Source organism: Myotis yumanensis, unplaced genomic scaffold, assembly GCF_028538775.1.
Source record: "Myotis yumanensis isolate MYYU_CA2020_CCGP unplaced genomic scaffold, mMyoYum1.0.hap1 SCAF_11, whole genome shotgun sequence".
NCBI lineage: Eukaryota > Metazoa > Chordata > Mammalia > Chiroptera > Vespertilionidae > Myotis > Myotis yumanensis.
The window spans coordinates 296,901-314,019 of record NW_027223762.1 but is presented as its reverse complement, the minus strand read 5'-3'; the positions used below and the strand labels follow the sequence as shown (position 1 = coordinate 314,019).

At 61.5% G+C, this 17,119-nt stretch overlaps 1 protein-coding gene across 3 annotated transcripts in view; it reads left to right on the top strand.

The window, feature by feature from the left end:
• PXDN (peroxidasin) overlaps nt 1-17,119 on the top strand; it is a 52,239-nt gene that overhangs the window by 14,528 nt on the left and 20,592 nt on the right. For 2 of the 3 annotated variants that reach the window (XM_070428603.1, XM_070428606.1), the window contains exons 2-7: nt 6,326-6,397; nt 7,561-7,632; nt 11,301-11,372; nt 13,520-13,591; nt 14,237-14,308; nt 16,372-16,541. In XM_070428603.1, coding sequence (XP_070284704.1) covers nt 6,326-6,397; nt 7,561-7,632; nt 11,301-11,372; nt 13,520-13,591; nt 14,237-14,308; nt 16,372-16,541 — 530 coding nt within the window. The remainder of the gene's footprint in view (nt 1-6,325; nt 6,398-7,560; nt 7,633-11,300; nt 11,373-13,519; nt 13,592-14,236; nt 14,309-16,371; nt 16,542-17,119) is intronic. The other variant, XM_070428604.1, reaches the window with a different exon arrangement.

The window sequence follows — 17,119 nt, the reverse complement described above, 5'->3', positions numbered from 1 at the left end:
CCCTCCTGGGCAGCTGAGTCTTGTTTTCACAACAGGAAGATGACAGCTTTCAGCAGAGGCTGCGCCGTGGCCACAGGCTCTGACCCCCGTGCGCCTGCTGCTCCTCGTGGGGACGAGGCGGCTGCGCTGCACCAGCACACTCAGTGGAAGAGTGGGTTTCGGGCATGTCCGTGCGTGGTCTCTGCTCCTCCCTGTGTGTCCCCGAGACCAGAGGGGCCTCCAGTCCCTGTGTCCTCGGTCGACCTGCACAGGGGCCTCTGGGACGGAGGAAACTTGTGGGGAAAGTCGGGTTCGCATCCCGGCGTCCCTGGTGCCTGGAAGCAGGAGTTTGAGCCGATGGGAGGCGTGTGGGTTCCCCAGAGGGTCCATGTGCCTGGAGTGGCAGCCGATGTTCATTCGGGGGGCGGGGTCACGGGACGGCTCACGCGGCCTGGAACTCGGTGCCTCTGAAACTTACCGTCTGGGAACGGGTGACCCCCCAGGACAGTGGGGCCAGCTCGTGCCATCAGCACCCGGCGCCTCCCTCGTGCAAACCCGGGCCGGGCCACCTGTGGCTCCCGGTTTATTCGGCCTCGAGCTCTGTCTGCATCAGATGTTTTCTTCTGTCGGAGAGGGAAGGAGAGGGAGAGACACATCCAGGATGAGAGAGGATCATGAGTCGGCCGCCTCCTGCACGATCCCACACCCCAGGCCTGTGCCCTGACCAGGAATCGAACTGTGACCTCCTGGTTCACAGGCCGGCGCTCACCAGTGAGCCGCACTGGCCAGGCCTGTCCATTTTCAAACGGTTGAAAGACTCGGACGATGAGGACGCTTCCTGAGGGCGTTGCTTTCTGAGCAGCTGACCCGCCAACGGCAGAGGTTTGGCTGTGACAGAACCCGGTGGGACAGGCTGGCCGCAGGGGGGCTGCGGTCTGGGCGCCGGGGGTGGAGCGGGAAGGGTGTGGGTGCTGGAAGGGGTAGCAGAGGGACCCCACTCTGCTTGGAGGAGCAGCAGAGCCCCTGGGGTCATGGTGCTTAAATCCAGGAGGGGAGACGGCGCCCAGAACAGGGGCCAGTTTATCGCGGGTGCCAGGCCGCCGCCTCGTCCCCACCGCCCGTGAGAATCTGGGTGAAGGTACACGGGCAGGAAGCTCCCGTTTGGGCCCTGGGTTCACGCAGACACGGGGTTCGCTCCTGGCTTTGCCCTGACCATTGGGGCCTGTCCACCGGGCCCTGTCCATCTGTCCCTGTCCATCCAGCCCTGTCCACTGGGCTCTGTCCATCCAGCCCTGTCCATCCAGCCCTGTCCACTGGGCCCTGTCCATCTGACCCTGTCCATCCAGCCCTGTCCACTGGGCCCTGTCCATCCAGCCCTGTCCACCGGGCCCTGTCCATGGGCCTGTCTGGTTACCACTTCCTGAGAGTCCACTTGGGGGCATCCAGCAGAGCCCCCCGCTCACCTGTGCCCGTCTCCCTGCCCCGAGCACAGGTGGGGAGCCCGGTCCCCGAGGCTGCTTGCCGGCAGCCACCACGTGCTGCCTGGTTCCCGTGATGTCACCGGAAGAAGCAGTGCGTGAAGTGTGTGTCCAGCGAGTGGACGTGTTGTTACTGGTCGTTCGTGAGCTTTCGTGGCAGCTCCTCGAGCTGTGACATCCGAGAACCTTCACTCTGCCGGCCCTTCTCGCGGCTCCCGGAGCGGCACCGACCCGTCTGCACCTGGTGGGCCCGGCCACCTCCTGCCCGACGCTGGCGGCTCCGGCCTTGAAAGGGAGAGCGGTTAGTTCACGGCTGAGGCGGATCCTGCAGAGAGGCCTCGAGCATGATCACAGCTGGACCTGCCGTGTCCCCAGAGGGCCCCGGGCGGCCGCTGGGCGGGGCTGCTGGCCGCCTCAGGGTGACGTGGAGGGGCCATCCTGTCCCTCCCGCCCGGCCAGGCCTCTGACAGAGTCACATGCTCCTCATCTGACCCAGCTTCTCCTTTGCTGACCTGCACTTTGGTTTTTCTAAATTTGAGAAACTTGGATGAAGCAGGCGTGTGGCTGTTCCACGTGTGGCTGTTCCACGTGTGGGTGATACATGCCTAAGCGTGAGCCATTCCTGACGCAGACCAGGTCCCGAAAGACCAGGGGTAGGAGGCACGCCAAGACCGGCGGGCGGAGCTCGCTGCCTCAGCAATTCCCCCGGAGCCCTGCTGCTTCCAGTGGGAGGCAGGGGGCAGCCACACGGGGCCACGGAGCCTCCCATCCTCACAGGGCCACGGAGCCTCCAGTCCACACGGAGCCACCAGTCCTCACCGAGCCCCCCAGTCCTCACGGGGCCACCGAGCCTCTCGTCCACATGGGGTCCCCCAGTCCACACGGGGCCCCCAGTCCTTACGGAGCCCCCCACTCCTTTAGTCCACACGGGGCCACGGAGCCTCCCGTCCACATGGGCCCCCAGTTCTCATGGGGTCCCCCAGACCTCCAGTCCACACAGGGCCACAGAGCCCCCCAGTCCAGTCCACACAGGACCCCCCCAGTCCACATGGGCCACAGACTTTAAAAACCCAGACTACAAAGGCAAAGTATGAGGAAAATGACTGAGAGTGGAGACGGCACCTGAGACGTGCTGTTGGCAAGGGCCACGCCCGCCGTCCGAGCCCCGACACAGGCCCGGCCCGGAGGAGCCGCAGGGCCCCTGGTCCCGGACAGCGACTGCGTCCCGGCGGCTGCTCCTTCCCGTCGTGGGACACGTTCTTCAAGCCGAACAGGACGTGCCGTGCAATTTCGTGTCTGCGGACACATCCTTCTCAGGTTCTAACACGGAAGGTGCGGGGAACGTGCCCCTCGCATGGAGGGAAGAGCCGTGTCGGCCTGTCTCCGCGACGGCCCCGCTGACGGCCGGACGCCCTTCGCCGGTCGCCAGTGCCGCCCTTGTCCCTCTGGCGACTGTCTATGATGAATTAAACCTCGCCCAGCTGTGCGGCTGTGAAAGGAGACCCACAGGCCAGAGCCGGGCGGGTGGGGGGAACGCGGATCCCTGGTCGTCTCACCTCCTACCTCGCCGTCCGGCCTGTAATGAATCGTGGTTTTGACATGGAGTCGAAACCTGAACTTGGACGCTTCATCCAAACACCACGACTCCCCCAGCGTTTGGTCTTCCTGCTGGTGTTTGCTCTGTGAATAGAAGCATGAACACAGCCGCCCGGAAAGCTCCTGCCATGGCCTCTGCCAGGCTTCTTAACGTAAACATGCACAGGCCAGGGTCTGGGTTCTGGTGGTGTTGTTTTTAATACATATTTTCTTACTGATTTCAGAGAGGAAGCGGGGGAGAGAGAAACATCAATGATGAGAGAATCATGGATCGGCTGCCTCGGGCAGGCCCCCTGGGGGTGGAGCCTGCAACCTGGGCCTGTGCCCTGACCCAGAATCGAGCCGTGACCTCCTGGTTCCTAGGTCGACGCTCACCACTGAGCCGAGCCAGCCGGGCCGGGTTCCGGTTTGGAGACTGGCTCTGGGAACCTGGCTCCGGGCCCAGGGTGGCTGAAGGCTGTGTGCGCCCAGCGGGCTGTGGGCTCCCCCCCTCCTTGCAGTCAGCAGCTGTGCTGGAGGGAGCGTCCAGAGAACTAATCCCGCCAGCATGGAGCCAGCGCGGGGCCAGCCGCCCGCTGCTCCACCGGGTCCGGAGCAAAGGCCGATCCTTTCCGGTCGGCCCCTTGCAGAGGGGCGGCTGCAGGCAGGTCCCCGTCCTGCCCAAGGAGGGTCCTCCTCACGGATTCCTGTCCCCCCTCCCGCCCTCCCCCAACAGCCCCACATGCACCCCACCTGCCCTACCAGCACCGCCCCCTGCCCCGCGTTTCTGTGGTCACTTCCCGGCCAGATAAAGTGGACGTGGGCCGTGGCCTTCGCCGTGGTCTTGCCCTAAAATGGTAATTTCTAGGCGTCCTGAGTGACTTCCCGTGCTGCCCGGGGCCTCTCTGAGCAGCTGCTGCTTCACCCACTGAGCTCTTGGTGACGGCACTGCGGGTGTTTGCAGAGAGCGCGGTGGCTCCCGGGACCTCGCACCGCGGGTTTCTCTGCACCCCACGTGTTACCACCGTCATCGTCGGTGTTCTGTGGGTGAGGGGCCTGCACTGGGGGGAAGATGGACTCCCAGGCTCAGGCAGAAAGGGGCGCAGGGCCGTCCTGGGGCTCTGGGCTCCGCCCGTGGTTGCAGAGCAAGGTGTCGGCTGGGCTCTCACGTGACGCTCTGTCCGCAGGAGCTCGCTATCCCCTTGCCGCTTTCCTGGAACTTTCTAGAATCAGAATCGACCCCGGGCCTCATCACTGCCCGCTCCTGCCTGCTCCATGGAGGGACGCCCCAGAGCTCTCGCTGTCTGTCGGCCTCGGTGGTCAGGAGCCCGGCTGGGGGCCGGTGGGCAGGTGCAGAGGACGGCTGTGGCCTCCCTGGCCCCCCCCTCGGCCCCCCCTTCAGCCCTGAGCCCTTGTGCCCTGGAGAGGGGGCACTGGGCCGTGGGGACAAGCTGGGGGCGTGTTTCCGAAATGCTGGCTAGTTGTTGCGTTCAGGGCAGTTTTCTTTCCGTTAGTGTTATTGGTGGAAGTCGTTATCAGGTTGTGAAATAGTAATTCCATTGCTAATTGCTGAGCCAAGCGCTCTGAGTAGGAAGCAGTGGCTCCCAAGGCCTCGTTCTGTGTGTGTGTGTGTGTGTGTGTGTGTGCGTGTGTGTGTGTGTGTGTGTGTGTCTGTGAGGACAGCAGTCGTGGGTTGGCGCCCGCCCTGGTGACCTCATGGGACTCGATCCGCTGTCTAAGGACTGTCTCCAGATGAGACACGCGCTGGGCCAGGGGTAGGACCGCAGTGTGAGACCCGTAATTGCCTCCATTGGACTGTGGGATGGGTTGGACCTGTGAGTAAGGATTTTATCTAAGACATAAAGAAAGCCGTCTTTCTGTGAGTTTGCGAAGACTTTCATCTTGTTAGAATGTTGAGTCTTCATTCGAGTTGGAGGAGGGAACACAGACATCCGTGCCTCTGCCACGGGCTCGAGGGCCCAGGGCCAGAGCCCTGCTCGCTCCACCCGAGGAGGACCCGCAAGCGTCCGCGTTCTGTCCGTCTCAGTGTCCACACGCCACGCGCTCTGGCCCGTCCTGGGCAGTTCAGGGCCTGCCTTTGTCCTGGAAAAGTCGACCGCTGGTCTCCCCAGGCACAGGAGACACGTACCTGTTAGGGCAGAACCTCCTTAAACACCTGCTGGGAACGGCAGGTGGAGACCAGGCATTACCTTCTCTTCCCCCCTCGGGCTGAATGGGCTCTGTGGGTTGTACACAGTTAGCCACCAACAAGGGCTCCAGCTCAGCACCATCCTGGAGCGAGCCCCGAGGGGTTGCACGGGCGCAGGAGCCCGAGGGTTTGCACGGGCGCAGGAGCCCGAGGGTTTGCACGGGCGCAGGAGCCCCGAGGGGTTGCACGGGCACAGGAGCCCGAGGGTTTGCACGGGCGCAGGAGCCCCGAGGGGTTGCACGGGCGCAGGAGCCCCGAGGGGTTGCACGGGCGCAGGAGCCCGAGGGGTTGCACGGGCGCAGGAGCCCCGAGGGGTTGCACGGGCGCAGGAGCCCGAGGGGTTGCACGGGCGCAGGAGCGCCGAGGGGTTGCACGGGCGCAGGAGCGCCGAGGGGTTGCACGGGCGCAGGAGCCCCGAGGGGTTGCACGGGCGCAGGAGCCCGAGGGTTTGCACGGGCGCAGGAGCCCCGAGGGGTTGCACGGGCGCAGGAGCCCGAGGGGTTGCACGGGCTCAGGAGCCCCGAGGGGTTGCACAGTTGCACAGACTGAGCAGCTGCAGGTGAGCCTGTGTTCATTACCCCAAAAGTTTGACATTAGGTTTCCAGTGGGTTAACCAGCAGAGGCGGAGGCGGGGGTTAGTGTCGTGTCATCTCCCGGGATAACGGCTGGAACGCCTGTAAGGCGACCTTCTCACTCTGCCCTGTGTGAGGGCCTCAGCGAGGAGGGATTCGTCGGAGGAATGGGCTGCGAGGTGCCGCTTCCTGAGCTCCCTCTCACTGTTGGTTTTGTTGTTCTTGTTAATCCTCCGCTGCGGGTGTCCCTCGGGGAGGGAGGGAAGAGAAAGAGGGGAACATGGATGTGAGACATCGATTGGCTGCCTCCCGAATGCGCCCCAGCGAGACCAGGGATCCAGCCTGCAACCCAAGTGCTTGACTGGGAATCGAACCGCCGCCCTCCACGTGCAGGCTGGCGGCCTAACCCCGGGCAGCGCACTTCCTCGCGTTTCTAACGGAATGTTCACGACGAGCAGCGCGGGGCGAGCCCCGAATGTCTCTAACGCCCCTCGTCTCCTCTCTCCTCGCAGGGACCTGCGCTTCAACCGAATCCGAGAGATCCCGCCCGGAGCCTTCAGGAAGCTGAGAAACCTGAACACCTTGTAAGTCCCAGCGCCCACGTGGCCAGAGGGAAACAGCGCACACCCGGGGTCCTCGCACACCGGGGTCCTCGCACACCTGCATCCTCGCACACCCGGGGTCCTCGCACACCTGCATCCTCGCACACCTGTGATCCTCGCACACCCAGGGTCCTCACACACCCGGGGTCCTCGCACACCCAGGGTCCTCACACACCTGTGATCCTTGCACACCTGCATCCTCGCACACCCGGGGTCCTCGCACACCTGCATCCTTGCACACCCGGGGTCCTTGCACACCTGCATCCTTGCACACCTGCATCCTCACATACCCGGGTCCTCGCACACCTGCATCCTCGCACACCAGGGTCCTCGCACACCTGCATCCTCGCACACCCGGGGTCCTCGCACACCCAGGGTCCTTGCACACCTGCATCCTCGCACACCTGCATCCTCGCACACCCGGGTCCTCACACACCTGGGGTCCTCACACACCAGGGTCCTCGCACACCTGCATCCTCGCACACCCGGGGTCCTCGCACACCTGCATCCTCGCACACCCGGGGACCTCGCACACCTGCATCCTCGCACACCTGGGGTCCTCGCACACCTGCATCCTCGCACACCCGGGGTCCTCGCACACCTGTGATCCTTGCACACCTGCATCCTCGCACACCTGCATCCTCGCACACCCGGGTCCTCGCACACCTGCATCCTTGCACACCCGGGTCCTCGCACACCTGCATCCTTGCACACCTGCATCCTCGCACACCCGGGGTCCTCGCACACCTGCATCCTCGCACACCCGGGGTCCTCGCACACCCGGGGTCCTCGCACACCTGCATCCTCGCACACCCGGGTCCTCGCACACCTGCATCCTCGCACACCTGTGGTCCTCGCACACCTGTGATCCTTGCACACCTGCATCCTCGCACACCCAGGGTCCTCACACACCCGGGGTCCTTGCACACCCGGGGTCCTCGCACACCTGTGAGCCTCGCACACCTGTGGTCCTCGCACACCTGTGGTCCGCTCACACCCGCCTTTGCCGCGCGTGGCGAGGCCCCCGTTTCCATGGTGGCCACAGTCCTGGCTGAGGTGCAGACCCGAGAGGCAGCTTTTCCAGGCGCGGGACCGTTTCCCGGCGCGAGGAGAGTGTTGAATCTGACGGGACCCTCCCTTCTCAGGCTCCTCAACAACAATCAGATCAAGAGCATCCCGGCCGGGGCCTTCGAGGACCTGGAGAACCTGAAGTATCTGTAAGTCCCGTCGGCTCTCGCTCCGAAGCGCCTGCCATTCACGGGGGACCGTTCCCTCCGAGCTCCGTCTGTCCCGCCGCGAACCCTTGTGCAAACACCCGTGTTACGGAGCTCTCGTTCAGAAGGAGCGAGACGTTGGCGGGGGGCGGGGGCGGGGTGAATGCCTTGTCCTAAGGATAGAGGCTGTAATTGTGTGTTTGGCTGCTAAGCCTTAAGGACAGTAGGTTGAGTGAAATTAAGTTCCGGGGCCTCGGAAAACCACTCTGGACAGTCGAGCCACCACCTGGGGCGGGAGTTGCCGGCGTCCCGGCTGTAAACCAGCTTTCAGGACGGATGGCTTTCCCCCAGGCGAGGCGTGTCCCGGCTCCGTTACTTCCCCACCTGCCTCCCGGGACGTCACCTCTCCTTGCTGGGCAGTTACATTGGAAGCAGATTGTAGTTGATTTACTAGCGTGGGAGCCATCGGCCGCCCGCGTGGGTTTGCAGTTCGGGAGATGACCTTGGGGAGGCGCTGTTTTCCCGCCTCAGGGACACTGACTGTAAAGTTGTAACGAAAACGGGCTCATTCCTGGTCTGGCAGGTTAGTGTGCCTCGTGCTTTGGGCAAAAGTATCTTTTAGAACGTGGCTCCCTGTTGAGGAGGGTGTACATCACTTTTCGGGGGGTTATGTTATACGTGAACCTGAGCACCTGTAAGTTACGTCGGTTTTTAATGTCATACTGTTGGTGTTGATGTACATGTTAGGATTGGTGTGTTGTGTGTTTTTTTTAAGGGTGATCTTTCAAAAATATTTTTTTAATTGATTTCAGAGAGGAAGGGAAAGGGAGAGAGAGATAGAAACGTCAATGACGAGAGAGAATCATGGACCGGCTGCCTCCTGCACGCCCCACACTGGGATCGAGCCCACAACCCAGGCCGGTGCCCTGACCTCCTGGTTCCTAGGTCGACGCTCAGCCACGGAGCCACGCCGGCCGGGCTGGAACACTTTTGACGTTAGATGTCAGTGGTTCTTAACTACAGAGCTAACTTGAACTCTGTTTATTAAAATACATTTTCCTCGATGAAGATATTTGAAAGTGTGACGTGTAGATGTTTTTCTTCGTCCCTTTTGGCGTAGTGTGTTAATTCTTTTTAATTCTTCGTGACCATCACTAAACCTTCCTGCTCATTTTTAAAACGCGGGCAGGCCTCCCGTCTGTTTTTGTCATTTTTGTGTGTCTGCTCTGTTATTTTTTATTAATATTCTAAGTGCTGTGCGCTCCAGAAGCGAGCTCCGTTCCTTGCAGAGCAGCATCCGCAGTGTGTGTGTAGCGTGTTTCCGTTTCACATTCAGTTTGAACTACTTAAGAGCAATGTAGCGTTAACTTTGCAAATATATTTGATGTGAAGGAGTTTGGGATACTCGCTTCTCCCTTCCATCTCTTTCCAATGGTCCTTTCAAACCCCGTCCCCTGACCGCCCCCTCTCAGGCCCCTGCTCCAGCTTCTTGCCTCTGTCTTCCCCCGAGCGCACCCATGAGGCCGCGCCCCCGTGCGCCGGGCGTGGGGACGGGCGGGGGCCCTGGTCAGGAGAGCGAGGACGGGGGCCCATGATCAGGATGGGCCGTGGCGGAAGGGGTCCCGGGGACTCCCCTACCCCTGCTTCCAGGCCCAGCCTCCTTCCCTGGGTCCCGAGCCCGAGCCCTCACGGAGCGTGTTTGGTGGGCCGGGCACTGATTGAGGGGCCGTGTGACGGACTCCGTGTCTGAGAAGTCTCTGCAGCGTACTGTTCTGCCGTGGCCCGTCGGCGCCCAGGTGTGTGTCCGCATCTGCTGGGACCCAGTGACTTCTGGGAGGCAGAGACCTTCGCGCCCTAGTTCTTCCCGACGGCGGTTTCACTCCGAGACGTGTTTGCAGTTGATTCTTGGAAGGTGACCCTGCGGAAACCAGTGACGTCCCAGTGTCTGACTGACATGCGTTTGCTCGTATTAGTTTGGTCCGAGTGTTTTCTGTCAGTCTGTCTGTCTGTCTGTCTGTCTGTTAATCCTCACGGGAGGATACGTTTTCATTCATTTTTAAAGAGTGGAAGGGATGGAGGGAGGGGGAGAGGGAGAGAGAAACATCGATGTGAGAGGGACACATTGATTGGTTGCCTCCCACATGTGCCTCCATCCGGGCCAGGGATCGAACCTGCAACCCAGGTACCCCTGACCCTTCAGTGTGTGGGCCGGCGCTCTAACCACTGAGCGGCCCAGCCCACGTGGTTATGCATCCTTCCCGGGATTCCTTACTCTGGCTTTCTTTAAAAAATATGTATTTGTATTGATTTCAGAGAGGGAGAGAGAGCTAGAAACATCAATGATGAGAGAGAATCATGGACTGGCTGCCTCCTGCATGCCCCACCCTTGGGATCGAGCCCACAACCCGGGCATGTGCCCCGATCGGGAATCGAACCCTGACCTCCTGGTTCATAGGTCAACGCTCAACTGCTGAGCCATGCCGGCTGCGCCATCTCCTGCTTTTTTGAAGTACACGCAAACACGTGGTCACCGTGGTGTTTACTTTGTTTTGAAGAAATGCCCAGAAGTTCCCTCGGGAGCGTAACTCACGCTGACCCCGGAGGTGCCACCTGCTGGGCCGTGTGCGAGCTTCGTGCCTGTGCATTACGTGCAGTGACCCTGTCGGGGCGGCCGCTCTCTCCACTGCACAGGGAGGGCACCGAGGCAGGAAGGGCCGCACAGCTCGGCAGCAGCGGCCGGGGTCCGACCACGCGGCCTGGCCCGGGAACCTGGGCCCCGGCGGTGGGCGCGGGCGCTGCGGCCGGGCTCTGGCGGTGTGTGCAGGCTTGCGGTTCGAGGCACGGCCACCCGGGCAGATCCGCCCAGAGGGAGACGGAGCGTTAGGGGTGGCCGCGCGGGGTCTGTCCAGCGGCCTGCACCCACGCTGCTCACTGAAAGGCAGTCGGTCACATTCTGCGAGCGACGTGCAGTATGGCAGCTTCGGGGGGAGGTCACTTGTTGGGCGGAGTGGGAGGCTGGTAACCCGGTCACTGGGGACCGACGGGAGGTCAGCACGCAGGAGCGGGCGGTGAGGTCCGTGCCTCCCGCCTGGTGCTGGGGGAGCGCCCGGGGGCGGGAGCCCGAGCCCAGGACTCACCTAGTTCCCACGATGCTCTGGGGCTCCCCGAGGTCCGACCTCGGAGCAGGACGGCTGTGCTGGGAGCAGCCCCGCCGAGAGAGGTGGACAGACCCACGCGGTTTGTCCTTCCCGAGCTGAAGACTTTCTAAAATAAACATATTTTTATCGGTTTCAGAGAGGAAGGGAGAGAGAGAAATGTCAATGAAGAGAGGGAATCATTGATCAGCTGCCTCCTGCACACCCCACACTGGGGGTTGAGCCCACAGCCTGGGCATGGGCCCTGACCGGGCATCGAACCGTGACCCTGGTTCCTAGGTCCATGCTCAGCCGCTGAGCCACGCCCACCTGGCGCACCCGTCACTTTCCTGAAGCGGCAGGTGTGGTTGGGCAGCTCCACCTGGATTCCCTGTGATTCCGTTGGACCTGGGTGGGGACGGGAGGAGCGGCACTTCCCGTGCGGTGTCCCCGTGTCCCTGCCCGCCTGCCTGCCCGCCGAGTCTGCAGTCCCTGCGCGGGGACGCCGAAGCCGCTAACGCTCCTTTCTTGTTTCAGCTATCTGTACAAGAATGAGATCCAGGCGATTGACAGGCAAGCCTTTCAGGGACTTTCCTCCCTAGAACAACTGTAAGTGGCCCGCATGTGCCCTCTGCTGCTTAGAGAGTTCCGCCCGAGCCCTCGCAGGGAAGCGGACCCTGTGCCGTGTGCATGACGCATGCTGTGCGTGTGGGCGTGGGGCACCTGCATGCCAGGACCCGCGCGCTGGCCTCCTGCGGCCACGCGACCGTCTGTCCGCCCGGCCCCCGGCCTGTGCCCGTCACTGGGATACAGACAGACTGACCGACCCCGTGCCCCTAATGCCCCCCCCCCACGTGAATGAGAGACAAATGTGCAAACTGGTTTGAGCGAGTGGAGGCCCTTCGGGGACGGGGTGGGGCCGTGCGGACGGGGAGCTGCTGTCATTGTCCGTTTCCTGTTTGTGAGTCCGAGATGATGTCGTTGCTGCGGGGAGAACACACTGTTTGCACGTGTTCCTAGTTAGTGCGCGCGGACGGCTGGCTCTCGGGAATTCCTACTTTGCTGCGCGGTCAGCAGCTCAGTTCTGAGTAGAATTCCTGGGAAAAGCAGTTTCTCCAGGCGGCTTGGCCGGTCCCGTTTGGCCACTGAGCCGAAGCTGTCCCAGGAGCTCTGCGTGGTCAGTTTTACTCCCGGGGACGGGAGGCAGCTGTCGGCCGTGGCAGCTTCACGCCCTGCGTGCAGCCTGGACTGCCTGTGGGCGGCTGGCGGGTCCGAGCCCTCTGGGCGGAGCTGGGCTGGGCTCCCTGGAACCACACAGGGGCTCATGTTGCCTAAGAGCATTTACCCATCGAGCCCGAGCTGGCTGCGGAGGTGCTGGTTGGATTCGGGCTCCGGCCGGCGCTGCCCTGTGATAGAGGCGAGAGGAGCGGGTGGTGACCTGGCTCTGGGCCTGGCGGCCTGAGGTCTGCAGGTCCCCGGGGGCTGTCCTCGCCCCCCTGACTGACTCAGTCACTCCCAGGTGTCCTGGAGAGCTGGCCGGGGGGACGGGTGCGGCAGGACAGGGCGCGGACAGGGGAGGTTGGTGACCCTGGAGTTAGTGATCTGGAGACGTAGTGTCTCTGACGGTGGAGGGTGAGTTTTGGGAAACTTCCCTCTGTTTGTGCTCATGACACAGGCCCAGGACCGCTGGTGCCCTCACGGCCGCCTGTCCCCAGTGTCCGAAAGAACCTGGCGTTTAAGACGGGCGCTGGGTGGGGAGGGTGCCTGGGCCGAGGGCGTGTGGGGCAGGGGACCCTCTTGCTGTGTGGCCAGGAGGGCCTCTGGCAGAAGCACCCGGAAGTGTTTGACTTCAGGAAAAAAACACCCACTTTTCAAAGTGAGAAAAGCAGTGCAGCATGTCCTCGGGTGACGTCGGAGATCCGTTCCCACGGCGACGCGACGTAACCCGAACCCACCTACATAAGCACCTGCATCGCTCACATGGAGCCCAGGCACAGCAGTCATGAAGGGAAACAGTAAAAAAATGTAAAAGAAAGATAACAATTCCTGACCTTTACTTGTGGATAAATAATAAAAAACATAAAGCACATACGCACAGACGTCGAAAAGACGGAACTTTATTTTTATAAATAAATGGGAGATGGTGAGGTAACCACAAAACGTACGTGGAGTCCGACGTAACCCGAGGACGGCCTGTATTCAGGAAAATCAGAAGAGGAGACACCTTAGATGCAAGGAAGGCGAACCCTGGGTGCTCCCTGTAATACTTGTGGGACATTCGAGGAAACACGGATCTCACTGAATTCGGGCCGTCTTCCTTTCGATTCCCTGGTAGCTTCTCAGCTGACGTGTGGAATTAACACTGCCCCCCCCCCCGCTCCCCCTCCCCCCTCCCCATCTCCCTCCCCCGAGTCCGTGTGTAAGGGGCAGATGTGAATGACGGATTCACACACTCTTGTACGGATGCCGACCTTCTGAAAGGTCAGGGATTGTGAGGGGGGATCAGAGCGGTGGGCAGTCACCCCTCCGTTCCCAGGTGTGACAGGAACGCGGCCGGTGTCTGACCAGGGTCGCTGGCCATTCGGTCCTACAGAGTCAGCCCTGGTTTGCAGGTGTATCGAGCCTTTCTAGTTCTAGAATCATCTGTTGACGTGTGAATTTGAAATGACTTTAGAAAACAAATTTCAGCTGAAAATCTAGACCTGCGAGAAGTAATTAAAATAATTAAAATTGTTTTTCTTCTTTAACTTCTCTAGATACCTGCACTTCAACCAGATAGAAACTCTGGACCCCGAGTCCTTTCAGCACCTGCCCAAGCTGGAGCGGCTGTAAGCGCCTGCTGTCCTGACCTACCCCTCTGGGCCGGGGCGGGGCGGGGCCCGATGGAGCGGGGGCGGGGCCTGGTGGGAGGGGCGGGGCCCGATGGAGCGGGGGCGGGGCCAGGCCAGGCAGGGAGGGCGGGGCCCGATGGGGCGGGGGCGGGGCCTGGTGGGAGGGGCGGGGCCCGATGGAGCGGGGGCGGGGCCAGGCCAGGCAGGGAGGGGCGGGGCCTGGTAGGAGGGACGGGGCCGGGCCAGACAGGGAGGGGCGGGGCCGATGGAGCGGGGGCGGGGCCTGGTAGGAGGGGCGGGGCCCGGTCAGACAGGGAGGGGCGGGGCCGATGGAGCGGAGGCGGGGCTAAGGTGGGGGCGCGGCCGTGGGCGGACAGAGTTGAGGCCGTTGTCTGCTAAAACACCTGAAAATGCTCTTGGCATAACATCTGTCCAGCAGTTCTGAAGCAGGACCAACAATTTCCTCTTTCTGTGGGAAGGACGATAAAACAGTTGCGTCTTTTCTGGACTCGCTCTTCCTTTCGTTAGTATTGAATAGACGCAGTCACTGTGATTTAAAGAGCAGATTTATTCGCCTGCTTGAGATCTTTCCTATACACCTGAGAGGTATTTTTAAAAGTAGGTTCTTGTCTCTCCCAACAGGTTTTTACACAACAACCGGATTGCGCACTTGGTCCCGGGGACATTTAACCACTTGGAATCCATGAAAAGACTGTAAGTTGTGCCGTCTCCTCTGCGCCCCCCATGCCCGGCCCTCCGTCCTGGGTGTGGTGAGGTGTGTGTCTCCGCCTGCATGTAGCTCAGGAGACAGAACCTTCCTAAGGGGACAGATTCCACCCGTTAGGAGGCCCAGGGCGTGCGGCAATCGGTGATTTCTTGAGTGGGCTGATAAGATATTTTAAAAGCCATTTCAGAGCCTTCGCCTTGATTTTAATTCATGGTGCATATTTCCGCTGTGGAGATAAAGTCAGTCTCTGAGGAGCCCTGCTCCGGGGTCCATACCTGCCTGTAGGTGGACACGTCCACAAACACGTGAATCGGGCTGCGGTTTGGTTGCCCAGTCTCTCAGGGCCTCTGCAGTAATCTTTCTCAGACTGAGTCATTTCTTATAATAGACTCGGTCCTGATGGGAAAGTTGACGTGTGTTTTTGGTTTCGGTTTGAAGCCCTGTTTCCGGTCATTGGTTGTTCAGCACAGTGGACCGCACTGAGGACACGAGACAGACTTTCATCTCCATTCATTAATGTTTCCTTTAGGATAAAGCAGTCACCAGCCAGAGTAAAGCACATTCTCGGGGGGAGATAGGATGCGCGCTGCGCAGTGAAGGGTAAATACGAGAGAAGTGGAGAACCGGCCAGGGGTTCCCGACAGCCCAGGCAGGCGGGCCGGTCCACGGGGTGCAGAAGATGCTCCATTTCCAGGCCTGTCCAGACTGAGCCAGTCCTTTAACCTTCATCCTCTCCTCTCTGCCCTGTTTGCTCCCCTACTTTGCTCAGTCTACGAAAGCCTAGATTGTGAGGCCTGTTCTCACCCCAGACACCAGAGGGGCGCACAGACTTGACGGGCTCCCATCCCTTGTCTCTCACCAGCTGGTCCACCGCGCTGCCCCTGGCCTGTCCCACCTACAGAGGACCTGCTATTCCGAGGGGCCGCCGGGTCCGAGGGAGCCAGGCACGTGCCCCCACGTGTCCGTGCCCTCCGATCCCCACAGCCTCCCCACCTGGGGCCCATGCACAGGGGAGCAGTGTCCTCATGGGGGACCGAGCTCGAGGTCTCTGCCTGCTGGGCAGCATCTCAGCCCCTCCCTGCAGACCCCCGGACCCTCTGTGTCTCCTCCTGGGGAGCCAGTACATCCCACCATGGGGGTCATCAGAGAAATGACAGTCCAGGCACAGGACCAGTTCTGCCCACGGTTCCCGCGGAGCCTGAGTCCTGGGAAAGACAGGTGGCGGGTGGGAGTGTGACATCACAGGCCGAGGGCTCCCAGGGGGCCTGGGCCTGCAGTGTGGACTCAGAATGGTGAGGTCCCCCCCACGCTCCCCCCACCTGAGCTCTGGGCCCTGAGACCCTCCTCGGTGAACCACGCCGCACCTGCCTGAGCCGGTTCACGATGAGCCCCTCCTGTCCGTCCCCACACCTGTTAGGCAGCCAGCAGCCACGCCATGTGGTGGCGCCCCTGTCCCGTGGGAGCCACCTCTCACCTGGGGGCCGTGTTGTACTTGCCATGGACGGTCCCCGGTGGAGGGAACCCCTCCCTGTGCCAGGCAGCACCTTTCAGGAAAACTCCTCTCTGAGATTTGTGCGTTATGAGTTGGATTCAGAAATAAACCCCAGCCCTGACCGGGCTGGCTCAGTGGATAGAACATCGCCCTGCGGACTGAGTGTCCTGGGTTTGATGCCGGTCCAGGGCACGTCCCTCGGTTGCAGGCTCCGGCCCTGGTTGGGGTGCGTGCAGGAGGCAGCCAATTGATGTGTCTCTCACATCGATGTTTCTCTCTCTCTCTCTCGCCCTCTCCCTTCCACGCTCTAAAAAAAAAATCGATGGAAAAATAGGTGAGGATTAACAAAAAGAATAACAAAGACAACCCTTTACCAAGTAGCACTTGGCTGCAGAAGATGCATGGTTTATAAAACCAGAAAGAAAGAGCCCTGTCCTGGGTGCGGTCCAGGACGGTGTCGTTTGGGGACGGTGAAGGGTCCAGCGAGATGACGGGAGGACAGGCCTGCGACGGAGGAGGGGTCAGGGTGGGTCCGGGACTCACTGCTCCTCCTCACAGGCGGCTGGACTCGAACGCGCTGCACTGCGACTGTGAGATCCTGTGGCTGGCGGACCTGCTGAAGGCCTACGCCCGGTCGGGGAACGCGCAGGCAGCGGCCACCTGCGAGTACCCCAGACGCATCCAGGGCCGGTCGGTGGCCACCATCACCCCCGAGGAGCTGGACTGTGGTGAGTGAGCCGAGTGGGCTGGCCGAGGGCGTGGGCGTGGCCGAGGGTGTGGGCGTGGCCGTGGGCGTGGCCGTGGGCATGCACCGCCCTGGCTGGTCCCCAAAGTCAAGTCTTGGTGGGGCCTGAGGAGGAGCCTCCATGCAAAGCCCTGCTCTGTAGTGTCTGTAAGAAGGCATTTCTTTTTATAAACCTTTTTTTAAAATATATTTCTATGATTTTAGAGAGAGAGGAAGAGAGAGAGAAACATTGATCAGCTGCCTCCTGCACGCCCCCTCCTGGGGACCCAGCCAGCAACCTGGGCCTGTGCCCTGACCGGGAATCGAACCCGTGACCTCCTGGTTCCTAGGTCGACACTCAACTGCTGAGCCACGTGGGCGGGACTAAAGGCATTTGTTAATAAACTCGCGTTTACTTTGAGGCCCTGCAAAGGCCGCAGAATGGAGCGCTCTGCCGCCTTCGCCTTGCAGCCGCTGGGTGTGGAGGACCCTGGGCGGGGCTGAGCGCTCTGCACCGGGCCCTGCGCGGTGACCTCATGGGTGCGAGCTGGGTCCCCACCTGACGCCTCCCCGGTCGCTGTG